Source organism: Nymphalis io, chromosome 5 (genome assembly GCF_905147045.1).
Source record: "Nymphalis io chromosome 5, ilAglIoxx1.1, whole genome shotgun sequence".
In the NCBI taxonomy this organism is placed as follows: domain Eukaryota; kingdom Metazoa; phylum Arthropoda; class Insecta; order Lepidoptera; family Nymphalidae; genus Nymphalis; species Nymphalis io.
The window spans coordinates 1893233-1909751 of NC_065892.1; the positions used below are offsets into that span (position 1 = coordinate 1893233).

A 16519-nucleotide genomic window follows, 5' to 3' on the forward strand; every position below is an offset into this window, starting at 1 on the left:
TGTGCTTGTAGTCCTACAAGGAAGGTTATTTGACGCTCAACCATATATGAAATTTAAAAATAACAATAATAAAAGTCTTTCATTGTATTTTTTAATAATTGTTAAAAATAATTTTACATTATAATTGACTATCAGTCTAGAGACCAAAATATTATCTAAGGTATCAATTACCTGGCTAACTGTGTAAACTCGTAGCTGTCTCATAAAATATTAACATGACATGCGCGGTACACGGCACCCGTTTTGTAAACATTTATATAGACTGTACTTTCTTTTCTAAAGTTTCATCAAAGAGTGCCTGTATCCTTTAGTTCAGTTTTTAATCTCTCATTATAACTAGACGAAGAATCATTATAATAAATGAACTTGTATAAAACTAGAATATGTTATTTTTATTTATTACAAAAGCACGGCTGCTTGCTCAAGTTTGGTCGAGTGTCGACCTTCCGCTTCGTGGATCCAGCTCAAGAAAATATCATGAACAGGAACCTTTCACAGTCGCAGCACTTCGGCTCCGGCTCCATATACGACAGGTGAACCTCCCTTCACTACACCTTTAGATCCATTAATGTTGTGAATAGAAAATTATATTAGTGCATTGGAAATGTATTGCTATTTTTATATTACGTAGCTTTGTACTTATTCGTGCTGAGCGTAGAATAGCCTAAAAATTTCACATAGTACACTTCTAGTTTTATACTTTTTATTTTATTTCTTAATGACTATACTTCTTTTGATCCGTCACCGTATCGTCGCTTTTCTAATCACTCTTAACGGTTGAGTTTTATTATGTTCGTCATCTATCATCTTTGTTTTCTTTCGTTGCATGTTTCTGTCACTGGCTCACCGACATGCGCTTGTGTATTACCATTCTCGCGTTAGATCGCCGTCGGGCGAGAACAGCGGAGCGATGTCTCCGACGTCGCTGGCCTCCCACCAGCCGGACGGGTTAGACTCCAACGCTAACGTGAACGACGCGGACTACCCGCGGACCATTAGCCCCGTCTCCCACGACACGTACGGCTACAACGCCAACGACACCATCACGCCCTATAACAACAACACGCTCAAGTTGGACAACGAGTCGCTCATGATGTCGCAGCATCTGAGTGACTCGAAGGACGACTACATACGGGACGAGCACTCGGGCTCGGTGTACAACGAGCAGGACCAGAGCGCGCCCGCGAACCGCGTCCCCAACTCGCAGTACAAGGACAACTACGAGACCACGTTCGATCTCGAAGGCAACGTCGAGACGAAGAGCATCTGTAGTGCTAAAAGTGGGGGATCGGGACACGACAACAGGTAACCTTCCTTATTTTTGTCCTCGGGAGTAAATGTTCTTTTATATTTTTGATCGACTAGTATTTAATGTTTGAGTTTGCTATAGTCATGACAATTGATCTCACGTTATCATTTATATCTGCACTAACCTTTAATTATAACTCAGTAAGCAGGAGATTACGGACGATTGGACCGTTTTCTCTATTTGGTCGTTCTTATTTTGCTGCACTGTACGAGGTACAGTGCAGCAAAATAAAGTGTACTGAGAGTACACATATAACGCGCGACAGGTTTGTTGGATTATTTCACAAACTCATTGACAATAGCGGTCCCGACATAAGACTAGCTACGTATACTCGTGTCTCGTGTGAGCCCGCCACTGCCGTGCGTCGCAGGAGCGCAGTGCTGGGCGCGCGCGGCCAGGAGGCCATCCTGCCGGCGGTGCTGGAGTTCCCCGAGGCGGGGCAGGCGCAGTTCCTGGCCGCCGTCGTCTCGCGCCTCGACCCGCACGCGCCCGCCTTCAAGCTGGCGCCCGTCTACACGCTGTACCTGTGCGCCAGGTACGGTCTGCACATTTACATTTAATATAATATCCCGGGAAATTATCCACACACGGCCATCTGATCCCAAACTAAGCAGAGCTTGTACAGTGGAAACTAGACAACTGATGTACTACATATATTTTTTCTTTTGTAAATACATACTTATATAGATAATTACACCCAGACTCGGGACAAATAGACATGGACATGCACGCAAATGTCTGTCCCGGGTGGGAATCAAACCTACAACCTTCGGCGTGTACAAGTATCTACCAACCACGCCAATGGCCCGTCATATAACGCACTTGATGAAGTCTTATCATCATTCTTCATAATTCATTATAATATAGAGGATGGTCCATTAATGTCGGCCTTGAAAGAAAATATCGTGAGGAAAGCTGCACCTGTCGGATGAAATTCTATGACATTCACCAATCTGCATTTAAGCGGCGTGGTGTAATTTATTTATGGGCGGCGCAGTGTATACAAAATACAGCTTTCAGAAACGATTTGGCAAACACTTACTGCCGACCGCCCGACACTTATCTCCTTGGGAATACTTTTGTTACTCGGTTGATTTTCCCCAGCGATATAATTGAGACGTTTACGAGCTCGAATGATGGGTTCGCTTATTAAAATTTACCGTAGTGGACTCTTTTTGTTACTCAGGCTTTGAGATCGAGGGCTATGTTTTAGATGGACGAATGTCATTACATATTATTTTCTATATTGCTTTTATTTATAATTGGAGACAATGATTATTTCTGTGACTAAATAATCCTCTTTCTTTCAATTGTAAAACTACTAACCTACTTATCCAAAGAAAGTCTTATACATTGTCCATGTATTTATTTATACCATACATTTATTCGGGTTAATGAACATATTTTGGAGAATATTTGTTTCGATACATACAATCTGTATGAAAAAACGATACGATTTGAACTGTTATATTGTCTTGTTGTCTTTATTTTATTTTTTTGTTTATATAAGGTCTATATTCTTGATAAGATCTAAATACTCTAACTGGTGGTAGGGCTTTGCAAGCTCGTCTGGGTAGGTACCACCCACTCATCAGATATTCTACCGCAAAACAACAATACTTGATATTGTTGTTTTCCGGTTTGAAGGGTGAGTGAGCCAGTGTAATTACAGGCACAAGGGACATAAAATCTTAGCTTCCAAGGTTGGTGGTGCAGTGGCTATGTAAGCGATGATTGACATTTCTTACAATGCCAATGTCTAAGGGCGTTTGGTGACCACTTACTATCAGGTGGCCCATATGCTCGTTCGCCTTCCTATTCTAGAAAAAAATTTTTTATTCTAACCTAACACATATTTTCTTCATTGCTTTTCAACATTTAAATATTATATATTTTGATAGAGCTTCTGTTAACGCCTTTAAATAACATATAAAAATATGCAAACAGAAAAGCATTTATGCGTTTTCATACGATGTGAAATGTATTTAGAAATCTATATATACAGTCCTCCAGACCGATTTCGGTCACGGCGGCCAATTCCAAGAGAGATTAGCCAACTGCACAAGGACGTATGTAGTGAACAAGTGCAAACACAGGTGCACTCTCTATTCCCTAACTCTCGTAATGCGATGGGACGGTAAGTTCAGGGGCAGGACCACGTGAGATGCTACTGAAAATTTTCGATCTGTATTTGAACCCAGGACCTCGGCGGCCATACATTAGCTACTAGACCATCTCGGATTTTGCTGCGGAGCATTTAAAAATCACTAAAACCATAAATAAGAAAACATTTTCACCCGAAAATAAAGTTATATTTTGTAGGAAATATTTTTGTCTCAAAATATTGTTCTAACCTAATATGAAATGCCCCTCTTTAATATCCGCAAAAGGAAATGAAACATTTCAATCTTGATTTTGAATGCGAATAGAAAATTTTGCTTGTTTAACCATATTTATTATCCTTACTAATATTATAAATACAAAACTGAGTTTGTCTGTTTGTTTCTTTGTTTCGCTTTTACATTATGCAATTTTGCATGCACGTTGTCAAGGGTCCACCCTCCCACCTTACATCGCGGAAACTAGTATTATAAGTTACTAGGAACTTTTTCAGTCGAAACATGTAAGAACTCTTTGTCTGAACCGAAAAACTTCAAATAATGTTTTGAAGTGTAGGAAACATTGTTCAATTTTTTTAAAATGTGCGGATACATTTTTATTTTCAGCTTATATATTTATTCCTTTACTACATAAAGGCTATGACTACATATAGGTGTTGATATTTAATTTCAGATATCGGGCTTCAACACACTATCGGCCGGAGCTGACGCCGACCGAGCGCGCTCACAAGCTCACCGCATTCTTACATCACGTCGCTACTCTCATCCACGCTACCGTACAGGTACATTATATTTTATTTGTGTGTGTTAATATCATTCTGTGTCTACCTTACGTTTTTTTCTTCAATAGATTAACGATCGCCGTCGCGATGTAAAAGTCGCAGGGTCTATTTTGAGCTTTTGGTCTTCTAGTACCGTAATAATAATAATTTGGTTAATTTTTAGGAACGGTGTACGGATTCGGCTGCACAGGCGTTTTGGATGGCGAACGCTAGCGAACTTTTACATTTCCTAAAATGTGATCGACACATTTCATCATTTTCCACACAGGCTCAGGACCTGCTACCGACGACCGTCCAGAACGCTTTTAGGTAAGAATCGATTTACACACTTGTTAAAAATATTAACTTCCTAGTTTCTTTATATACTAATCATAAAATTTAGTATATATACTTTTTTAAACACGATGTAATACACACATACAACTTAGGCAACTTAATACCTGTGTGGTAACCGACGACTGATATATATATATATATATATATATATATTCACACTATTACATTATATTATTTTAAATAAATGTTTTATACATAATACACACAAACTCAGGGCGGGACCGAAGAGACCGGGCAACTAAAACGTCGTTGCGTCGAACTCCGTTTAATCGTTGTAAACAAAATTATCTTTGACTTTCAGCAATCTAGTATCGTGCTTCCAAGAGGAGCTGTCGCGCGCGCTGGCCGAGCTGACGGAGGCGGGCGCGGCCGACGCCACGGAGGCCACGGCGCCCACGCTGCAGGCGCTGGCGGCCGCCATGGTGCTGCTGCGTCGCTGTCGCGTCAACGCCGCGCTCACCATACAGCTCTTCTCGCACCTCTTCCACTACATCAATGCCGTCTGCTTCAATAAGGTAAACGTCTCTTATTAACTTTCGTTCCATTCTAACTGGCCACACTCGCTTTGATATCGAAACAGTTGCGTATTTATCTATAAATTATTTCGTATTTAACAGTTGGTGACAGAGGCGGGCTCGGTGAGCGCCCGCTGGGGGGCGGCGCTGTCGGCGCGCCTGGCGCTGGTGGCCGCCTGGGCCGAGCGACAGGGCCTCGAGCTGGCCGCCGACTGCCACCTCGCCCGGACGCACCAGGCGGGTACGTACCCGCATCTCCGTTTTCGCCCCTTCGAGGTCAAGAATGTAACGAAGGTGTCGTGCACCCGCAGCTCGCCTGATCGCCGGCTCGTACCGCAGCGCGGAGGAGGTGTGCGGCGCGCTGGGGGCGTGCTTCAAGCTCAACTCCGTGCAGGTGCGCGCGCTGCTGGCGCCGCTGCTGCCGCCAGACCTGGTGGACGCCGCCGCCGCGCACGCGCGCGCCCGCGCCGACGAGCTGTACCGCGCCGACGGCCGAGAGGTAGGCCCGCCGACGCCGCAAGCTCGTCAGTTTGCCCGCTGACGCGTCCGCTCACGCGCCCGCTCGCCCGCAGATCGCGCTGGAGGAGAGCGTGTGGCTGGGCGCGGCGCTGCTGATCCCGGGCGACGGGTTCAGCGCCGAGGTGGTGCGCGGCGTGCCGCCCGGCCTGGCCGAGTTCGTGGCGCCGCTGCAGCGCGGCGGGCTGTGCCGCCTGGCGCACCAGCCGCACGCGCTGGGCCTGTGGACGGTGTACATGCACGGCTACGGCGCGCCGCCCGCGCACCAGCCGCCCGACGGCCACCCGCGCGTGCACATCGTGCAGCTGCACAAGAACACCAACGGCATGGGGCTCAGCATCGTCGCCGCTAAGGTATGCCGGCGAGGCGGAAGAACTACCTCGAGAGTAGCACATACAAAAAAAAAACTTCATAATATTTTTTCATCGAAAGATTCTGGTGACTTCGAATAGATAATATTCTGTACTTGTACTTAGTTGTTATCAATTAGTAATTGTGTTCGCTCGTTTACCTGCCGACAGGGCGCGGGTCAAAGCAAGCTCGGCATATACATAAAATCCGTGGTGCCGGGCGGGGCGGCGGCGGCAGACGGGCGGCTGGCGGCTGGCGACCAGCTGCTGTCCGTGGACGGACACTCGCTCGTGGGGATCACGCAGGAAAAGGTTCGAAATGAATTATATTATCTATAAATTCACTAAAAGTAACTCTTGTTGCATTAGGAAAAACTATATATATATAATTTTTTTATGAATATTGAAAAATAAATTAAGATAAATATGATACCTTAATTTTCTCTGAAAAAAATATAAAAACGTTTACATATTAACACGTGTGTATTACGCATTATGTTCTTGGTAATTAGTATTAATAGTAAACTTACATACATACTCGAGCTACTCGCACAATATTTTCACGCACTTAATACAGTCGAAGGAACTAATTAATATTATTATAATATTACTTATATATAACCTTTATCAGTTGAAAAGTCTTTATCCCGAACATAAAATAAATATAACGTTTCGAATATATTTAAGATTTGCATTGCTCGGGTATTACATGCAATTGTTAAGTTGCAACTAATAATTTTAAAATACGTTATTATAGGCCGCAGAGTATTTAATGCGGACGGGACCAACTGTAACACTCGAAGTTGCGAAGCAAGGCGCTGTACTCCACGGGCTAGCGACACTGCTACACCAACCGACCTACAATCAGCGTCAAGGTAAATAATAGGAATACGAACGTATTTAAAAAGCTAAATGATTTTGGTGTCACTGACGAACGCGGATACCATTTTTTAAACTGTAGTGATTTCACGTGCAAGTCTGTAATACTCGTTGTTTGATTTAGTAGACGAAGAAGTGCAGTACGAAGACCGAGCGCGTCACAATTTTGGAAAGTATACGAATCCGCACCCCGCGTTGTTGAGACCGGCCTCGCCCCTCACTGAACTCGTTACCGCAGGCAAATTACATATCAACGAGTTATCATGTTTTGAAACTTTTATTTGCGATTCTTTTTTGTTTATGGTGTTGATTTGTCTTCATGGATATTATCTTTGTGTTCGGTACAGTTGTTTTTGTTCTTCGGTTCATTGTTTTTTTTCTGCTTTTTCATAAGATAACTTACGTTACTTGGGGTGTGATCTAAAAGTGTCTCTAATTACAGGACGTGGTCGTCATAGTTATCGTAATCGATACAATGTCTCGCAAGACGAATCATCCGAATCTAGCACAGACGACATACCGGAGTGCCGACCGCACTACCACGGTTCCATTCCTAGACTCATCATAACGTTAGATCGCGAAAACAATCAATTACAAGAGGATTTGTCTCCAGAGACGCCGGGTTGCCCGCAGGAACTCAGGAGTCGACCGGTGACATCACACCCGATTCCGATTTTTACTTTTACATGTGAAGACATGGATGAACAGCAAGCTAGCGATAATCTATCGCAAGATACGCATGTCCCGCAGCTACCCCCGCCCGTTCCCGAAGCTCCCGCTAACTACGATCTGTCCAGTGAGAGCGGTGAAGCAATCTGCTTGCCGCCGGAAATGAAACCAATTGATACTAAACTCACATTAGACTTGTTCAATTCTCGCGCCAAGGATGACGAATACAGACGGAGATGTACAGGCATCGACGAATGTGTAAGTGCGTGCGAGTGTTGTCGAACGCCGCAACCGGAGACTCAGCAAATACCTTTTATTGATGAACCTAATTCTGAACCGGTTATATTCGAAAACGACTGCGTTCACAACAAAGTAGCGACACCCAAAATACGTAGGATACTTCCGTCTCTTTCACTAGACCTGGCCGACGATAGAAAATTGAATACGTCAGACGCTGTTTGCCAAACGCAAAATTCTCCAACAGAGCCTGAAGTGAAACCTCGTTCAGAGCATGTCTTTAAAAAGATAGAAATGCGACCTTGTTTTAATCTGGAGACAAAAAATATTCAGAACATTCATTGCCGTTTAAGAAAAACATTGTTTTCAATGACAAAATCACTTTCCAGTAAATCCGACGATACTGAAGTTCCGTCTTTATCAACATCGGACTCGTACGACGACGAATCGAAAGACTTATCGCTTTATAAGAAATTTCCTCCTAAAGAAACAGAGACGAGGCAGATGTTAGATCCTATTGACAGAAAATCTTGGAAATCACCGGACGAATATCGCCCTGCTTTCGGTAAAGTTAAAGAATTAACTAAACATTTTAATCAAATAAATCTCAAGTATTGTGTAAAGAACTACAAGCGTAACTGCCAATCCAGTCCTAACCTCAGCACAGGAGGGTTACAAAAGAAATCGTTCAAAATTAAAGAAAACTTACCCGTAAGTACTAGTCTAGCCGATATTCAATACGAATGCGATAAAACCGATGCCGATGAGGGTAAAACTGATAAAATGTCTGAAGACGAAGTAAAAAGTATTCTAATACAACTCGAGGATTGGTCCAAATTCGGGTCTCGCGGGAGTGAAGATACACTGGCTCAAGGAAACGAATTCGAATTGCCCAATCTACCTTCCGAGGACCACACCGAAACGAACGCATCGACCACCGGAAGTTTCGTATTTAACGAGATCGTCGATAGAAAACCGAAAAAGATTACCTTGGAAAATATAAAACTGAAGACGAACCTATCGGGCCTCGACTCGGAGCCATCCCAGCGAAGCAATTTACTTAAAAGTGAAAGCTTGGATAAATTAGACGACTGCCTCGCGACTGAACGCGGCAAAGGCCCGCGCGAGCTCGGCGGCGCCGGCGGCGCCGGCGGCTGGGCGCGGCTGGCGAGCGCGCACAGCTGTCCCGACGTGGCCGCCCGCGCCCCGCCCGCTCACCAGTCTCCCTCGTGTAAGCCGACTCACACACCGAGCATGAAATAGGTGTGTTCTACACGCACGGCTTCCTGTACATATTTGGTTTCGTTTATGATTTCATGTAGGAGCATGGGTCCTACTCGTCCGCACGGACGTTTATTCGTTTTATTTTATGCGGATCGGGAGTCTATTATTTTTTACATCGTTATTTTTTTTCTAGATTTTTATTTCGTTCCTAGCAGCACTTTTATTACTGTCGTCTGCAATGATACTTTCGTTTTGGGCACACATCTGTAACACGAGCACATTATATCATTTCGGCTGCGAGTAACGATCGCCGTCTACTACCGTAACTCATCGATCACGCCACGCCCCCGTCCCCGTCCGCAGGCGCAGGCGCGGGCCCCGCGGCGCGGCGCGCGTCGGAGCGCGACCTGCCGGCGCGGCTGGCGGCCGAGCGCGTGCAGCCCAGCAAGAGCACGCCCGCGCTGCACCACGCGCCCGCCGCGCCCGCCGCGCCCGCCGCGCCCCCGCCCGGGTCAGTTCCCTTGGATTACATTTTTACTCTTTGATGACGCCTGTCGGACATTTTGTTTCTCGCGTCCTAAAATTATTTATAATATCCGAGTCAAAATCTACCGCCCTTTCCGTTTATCCTGTGTAGTCGAAAAACAGAGGCACCTAGTTCATTCTCGTTCCTTGTTCTACTAAATACATACAATTTTATCGAATAAAAATTACATTGTAATCGTATTACGTCTGCAGCGGCAACGTGTCGACGCTGAGTGGCGGCGCGAGCGGTGCGTGGGCGCACAAGTCTCGCAGCAGTCACAACCTGTCCGCGCAGAGCGACTCCTTCTATCAGAACCTGTCGACGATGCACGCGCATCAGCATCATCCGCTTCAGGACAGGTCTGTCCGAGAGCCAATTTTTTAAACAAGTGTTGTAGTTGACCATATTGACCATTATATAATAATAGCTATCCTTAATAACGGTCAATATAATACATTTATAGTGGAGGACAAACATTCAAAAATAAACGTTTGTTTTTTTATGGTCCAGGTAACTTCAAGTTAGTGAAAATTAACTATTTACTACATTATGTAGATATTATACATATTAAATGATATAATCTAATTCCAATTTTCATTTTATTATCAGATGGTCGTCACTTCGTAGCTCGACCGGCAGCGGGCGACCTCAATCGGCACATTTTTCTGCGAACAGTGCCGATCAACCGAATGAAGCTGGAAATACATTACAACATCAAGTACCTACTTAAAAATATTACTCCTATTCGTAATTTGTACAAAACAATTAAGTAACTACAGTGGTGTGAATACGCCTCGCCTATTTTCATCCAACAATGTCATTTTATTACCCGCTACCTAATATATAGCCAACTTGTTAATAGTTTCCATAAGGAACGCCAATTAACGTGATTAATGTATAATACATATTTAATAATTGTATTTGTCTTACAAAATATAAGGCAGATCATTTATATGAATGAGGCAGAGAAATTGACCAAGAATAGATCCTTGTAGGGTTCCCACATATATCGAAGCCACGTAACTAATTCATCATAACTCTAAAATGTAGCCAAAATAATATTATTATTCTTTAGGCTAACTCTGCAAATGCAGCGAACGCAAGAGCAGCTAAACTAGCTGAAATGTCTGAAGAAGTAACAAGACGTCAACAGCATCAACAACAATTCCAACAACAGCAATTTCAACAGCAACAACAATTACAACATTTACATCAGCAGCAGCAGCATCAACAGCAACAACAGATGCAAGCTCAACATAAGGCTAATGTTCCCCACCATCTCATGAACACACAGCAGAACCAAGTGCAAATGCATTTACATGCAAGTCCGCAATCGAACTTAGGACCAATGCATGTGCACGCAAGTCCGCTGCCGAATCAGAGCCCCATGCACGTGCATCCAAACCAGCAGTCGAGCCAAGGTCCCATGCACGTGCATACAAACACGCATTACGGCCCGCAGCATAATTCGCCCCAACTGCCGCAAGGAATGCATCTAAATATGCACACGCAGTACATGCACACACAGACACCAGCACAGGCGAATAATCAAGTCTATCAGAATCAGAACCAGCAGTCACAAAGGTTAGTTATCATTTATTTATTTATTTGGATCTCCAACAGTTGTACATAAGACACATTCAAGTCTCACTACAGTACTGTAGGTAAAAAATATGTACGCGGATAAAACTAATTATAATAATTGTTACTCAGGTATGATTGGTATCCGCCGGGTCCACCGTCGCCGCAGCGATCACAGCCGCCCGTCGCGCCGAAGCCTAATTCACAGGTAATTCACATTTAAAGTAGTAGTTCACATTTAAATAGTTTAAATACTATATAATATACATGTATAATATAATAAACATGTATTCATATATACATTATGTTCAATTAAATAAGTGTTAGCCGTTTTAGACTCGTAATACCTAGGTTCGTTTGTAATGTGCGTTGTCACAAATATTTTTTTCTCTCTTTCTTTCAATATTGTTTAATTTATTTATTGTTTAATTTATTCGTAACTATAAACTTGCTTTTACAGGCAACAAGAAGATCAGAAACAGACTATGACGAACAATACCATCAACATACACATCAGATGCAACAGACTTCAACTATTCTGCCCGATGACGGTACTCGTTTAATTATAATCATACGAAAATATTTATTATTTAAGTTCTACAATTGGCAATCCCAACATTATTTACATAACACGTTAGACACAATTATTCAAAAACTGTTATTTGCTTATTGAATGAATTTATAGAACGTTACGTAGCCAGCGCATCCGAGCCTCCTGCAGTGTCAGTGTACCCGGTGGGCGGCGGGGGGGGCGGCGCGGGGGGCGGCGCGCGCACCCAGCCCGCGCACAACCCGTGGCAGAGGGAGGAGCGCGAGCGGCAAGCGGAGGCGCGTCGTGCAGCTAACCGGGCGCGCAGGTTAATAATAACGGCTATTAAGATAACGACAGTAACAAAAACTTATATATTTTAGCTACTGATTTTTTTTTGAATAAAAATAATTAAAATTTCGATACTTTGTTATATAGAGACGCGACAATCGCGCAACTAGTGGCTCTAGGAGCGACACGCACGCCGGTACAAAATCAGCAACTACGTGCGCTGCAGCTCGAGCGAGACTTCGAGCGTCGCGCGACTCAGCACCAGGTACAGACCTGATAATATCATTTTTCAAAATAACGGTAAATACTGAACCGAATATCTACTTATAGATTATATCACTCGCAGGACGATTGTATAGGGGCAGAGGGCGGCGCTGAGGAAGAAAGTCCTTCTTCCGAGCCGGAGCAAGAAATAGAACCCGAGCCGGAAGTTCGGCAACCTCCGCCGCCCAAGTCTATTCTCAAAACGAATACGCGAACGGAGCTCACTAACGGATATACTATGCACACAGTATGTGAATGCTGTCTTCAATGGCTTTGATATAAAAGAATTACCTTTTGTTAATTATATTACGCGATTGACTAACAGAGCGTGAGCGAGGAGTCCCGCATATCGGAAGTTTGCAGCGGCGTGGCCAACGTGTCCGTGTCGAGCGCCAGCACCGGCACCGCCGCCGCTGTCGCGGGGGCCAACCCGCCGCCGCCGCCCGAGCGCGGCTCGTCGTTCGCGGTGATGGCGGGCCGCCGCCTCGAGCCGTCGCACGCCCCCCTCCCCGCCAACCCGCCCCACCCCGCGCAGCCCCCGCACCCGCCGCACCACCACGAGCCCGCTGCCGCCCCGCCGCCGCAGTAATTATTGCTGTTTACATATATATACATACATATTTATATCTCAATTGTGAAACAACAGCTCAGAAGCGCTCGCATAGCACTTCGGCCATCCGACAACTTAAAACTGCGATTGTGAACCGATTTCGAAGTTCACAGTTTTGAACACGGAATAACATCGTTATTTAGTGTTAAGAAAAGAATGAATCGACAGCGACGTCCCATTCCTAGGTCCCCAGTGAGCGGCGCGCGGGACAAGCGCGTGTCGTTCCACGAGCGCGCCGCGGCGGACGCCCCCGCCGCCCCCGCCGCGCCCCCCGCGCCGCCCGCCTGCTCGCCGCCGCCGCTCGACCCGCCCGCCGCCCGGGAGGACCCCGACGTGAGTCCCGCGGCCCCGGCGGAACGCCTCAGTTTGAATCTACCGAAAAGTACAAAAAAAAAGCCGAACGTCTCCGCCCTCGCTTCCAGCGCTTCATCGAGGAGGCGGAGAGCATGCTGGCGCCGGCGACGCACACGCCGGGCGTGATCGGCGCGCAGGAGGTGTACCGCGACCCGCGCGCGCGCCGCCTGGCCGAGGCGCAGGCGCGCGCCGCGCCGCCGCCCGTGCCCGAGCAGCTCTCCTTCAAGGAGAAGATGAAGATGTTCGCGCTCGAGTCCGGCGAGGCCTCCACGCCCAAGGATAAGGTGCGCATACCTTTTGCACTCTAGTGGATGCGCGGGAGTTCGTTGAGAACTTCGGGCGCCCTCTCGTTCGACGACCGTATTGTGATATTAATGCTTCCGAATGACGTCCGGGTCTATCGGCCGTCGGGTCACTGCACTAATACTTTGGAATATTGTTCCGCAGGTGAAAATATCAAGGGCGCAACGAGACATTGATGCTGTTCGTTAAATTGTAAATTGAAATTATTATTTTTTTGCATCCATTTTCTATTCTATGATGTGTAAGAGTAGCGTTGAAGCGTCCTCGATCGTGTTACAGCCGTGAAGTGCGTGTGGGACGCGAAGATACTAGAAATATTTAATAAAATTAATGACGAAGAATCTTGTCAATATATCGATTTCTATTAATATTAAAAGAAGGAAGACCGACGGACAGCGGTACTCGGTATCGCGTATGGAAATAATATTGGTATTATTAAATGATATAACGATTATAAAATATCAGTATTACTACAATGGTTTAAAAAAAAGTAGTAATAGAAATTTATTCTTTGATTTATGATTGATATAAATGGCAATGATTACGGACCAGAGAGAGCTTTTATATTTTGGAAGTTATTCCGCAAGTACCGTTTACAAATATCGGCACCAATTTATATGTCCAACATAGAGTTAAGTCGGGTTTCATAGAAATATATTTTATAACAGGGATTTTGATTGGTAATTCAATGTGTCGCCTTAGCAGCTAGTGCAATGTTTTACAATGATTTTATAGCATCTACCATTTTATATAGAAATTATTTCATTATATTCGAAATTTAGAAAATTATATTTAATTCGATTTTTGAAAATGTTGATGGCACAGTAAATATATTATTATGCAGAAAAATAAATGTCAAATTTTCCGTGTGCCATTATTAAGATGTTAATTATTATAAATATTTTATATGTATGACGCTCTCCTCAGAAAGGACCAATATTAATTACACTAGAAATCAGTGGGTGCCTTTGTGTGTTTTAGTAAGTAATCGATTATATATCGCAGGCTTGCGGCGAATGTTCGATCAGCTTTTGAAATGTTTTTGATTTTTTTCATAAATTAATTTGTTCGAGATTTCATCTCTATAAACTTTACCATGAATTAGTAATTATTCGGTCTATAGAATAAAAGTTGAATTTTACCGACCGTTCCGTTGCAAGCCTCGTTTACTCCTTTCCTTAAATATATTCTATATTCTAACAATTAATCTTCGTTACATTCCAAAGAATGATTCTAATCTTTCTATGAAGCATTATCTTTTTATGAAGCATTCCTTGACACATCCTACATTGTACTGCGATGTGTGCGACATCACATAAATGTCTGAAATTATTCTGTATGTTCTAATTGTTAATATTCAAATCGTAAGCAATAAATGTGGGCCTTCTGTATATACAGGTTATTTAAGAATTATTATGTGAAGCACATTTTGTGCCAAATTTTTACACAGGCGGTAAATATATAATTGGCGTAACCGATACATGGCAGCTTCACAAAATACACAGGTCACAATTTCATTGTTGCTCTTCGTGTAGCTAAATAATTGTCGGGTTTATCTCATTGCGGCACCTATTTATTGTATATAATATAGTTTGTAAGATACTATCATTGTTTTGAGGTTTTTGTACACCCGTTGTATATGTTAAAGTTTATTTAAAAATACAATTATATCGAAACGTTAACGTATAAATTGTAGAAAGTACGAGGCCTCTATGAACGTAGTGTTTAGCTTAGTAACTGGGAAACGTTGCGTTCTCAGTATTTCACCCAACGATAGTCAATTAGCAAGATTAAATATTTTATAGAATTGTTTCGGCTAGCATGTACATAATGATATCCAAGAGGGCAGAGTCGTTTGCTCTGTGTTTAACGTGGCCTATAAAATATGTCAAAATATTGTAACTGAAATACTTCTTACAGAAATTGATTGTTTTGCTGCTGATAGCAATTATTATACCTACATTATTAATAGAAACTTTAAATTAAATAAATAAATTAACAATCGATTGAATGTTTCATTTGTATACCTTACCATTAATGATATTAAATGATATAATGAAAACCATAACAAATTTTACAATGCGTTGATGTTTTCTTTACCGCAGCAAGTCGACAATGCACAAACATCTCTTTTGTTCCTCCATTTCAATACATCGAGATGGAACATCAGGTACGAGGACATGAATAGGACTATTTGGTGCTCTAGGCCTGGAAGTCTGATCTGGAACACTTCTATGCTGAACTTCTCTAACAATATTTTCTAGTGATTCCTCAATCTCTGGCCCGACTTCTAAATAAAATCCTAATACTTTACAAATATCCAGAAAAAAAGAGAATCACTTTTACGTGAGTAAAAAGTCGTGAACGTGAAGATTGTCACTGAATATTGTGAGCCTTTGATATAATAATTATTATGATTGAGGGTAGGATTTTTTTTCCACAGTATGCATTGTGTTGCCTAATTCACTGTCTATGGTCAATAAACTAAAGATACATATGTCATGTACTACATTACTTTTTGTCCGCTTATATGAGAACTGTCAACGTGTTAAATATGATCACATAATACCATCAGTTCGTCAGACAAGTCAATGGGATTTGTGTTTAGAAATTCAAAAAACTGGAAATGAATGTATATATAAGTCATCATCATCATTTCTGTTTACTGTCACTAAAATAAAGATGAAAATTAAGAGGACCTTCTTGCATAAAATAATTTAAAAAAATTAAGCTGTTCGCAAATCCTATCGGTTAACATAACGACTAGAAACCCTAGAAAAATTGGTTCTATTTAAAACAAATAAACAAGACTATAATAACGAATAAGTTCAACTGTATATGAATAATATCGAAACAGATTAATAATAATTATCTCGCGCGACAATATTTTGACCTTAAAAAAGAAAATTGGAATCTATTCGAAATATAAAAATGACATTATATTATTATTATTTTTTTTTTTTTCTTACATTTTAGATATTGTAAAATCTTTTTAAAATAATTGTATTTTTGGTTTATTGTTATTCTTATTGTATTTTAGTTCGATAATAGAACTATTTATGCACGTTGTAAATTATCTGTAAATTAAAATGCATTTAACTTTTCGTAATAAGAAATAATACGT

The 16519-nt window shown here is 42.7% G+C and overlaps 1 protein-coding gene across 2 annotated transcripts in view; it reads left to right on the forward strand.

Moving 5' to 3' along the window:
- The window catches only part of LOC126768437 (afadin), a 63603-nt gene extending 48202 nt beyond the window's left edge, over nt 1-15401 (forward strand). Inside the window, exons 12-35 of one of the 2 annotated variants that reach the window (XM_050486488.1) lie at nt 409-533; nt 883-1305; nt 1680-1844; nt 4103-4211; nt 4375-4520; nt 4849-5062; nt 5165-5303; nt 5374-5561; nt 5635-5931; nt 6100-6240; nt 6686-6803; nt 9301-9448; nt 9676-9822; nt 10073-10181; nt 10539-11047; nt 11177-11252; nt 11505-11595; nt 11730-11901; nt 12012-12129; nt 12211-12375; nt 12454-12713; nt 12924-13071; nt 13161-13376; nt 13540-15401. In XM_050486488.1, the coding sequence (XP_050342445.1) occupies nt 409-533; nt 883-1305; nt 1680-1844; nt 4103-4211; nt 4375-4520; nt 4849-5062; nt 5165-5303; nt 5374-5561; nt 5635-5931; nt 6100-6240; nt 6686-6803; nt 9301-9448; nt 9676-9822; nt 10073-10181; nt 10539-11047; nt 11177-11252; nt 11505-11595; nt 11730-11901; nt 12012-12129; nt 12211-12375; nt 12454-12713; nt 12924-13071; nt 13161-13376; nt 13540-13584 (4269 nt within the window). In that variant the 3' untranslated portion in view covers nt 13585-15401. Of the gene's footprint in view, nt 1-408; nt 534-882; nt 1306-1679; nt 1845-4102; nt 4212-4374; nt 4521-4848; nt 5063-5164; nt 5304-5373; nt 5562-5634; nt 5932-6099; nt 6241-6685; nt 6804-7249; nt 8977-9300; nt 9449-9675; nt 9823-10072; nt 10182-10538; nt 11048-11176; nt 11253-11504; nt 11596-11729; nt 11902-12011; nt 12130-12210; nt 12376-12453; nt 12714-12923; nt 13072-13160; nt 13377-13539 lie in introns of those variants that run through there. The other variant, XM_050486489.1, reaches the window with a different exon arrangement.
- Nucleotides 15402-16519: the final 1118 nt, after the last annotated feature.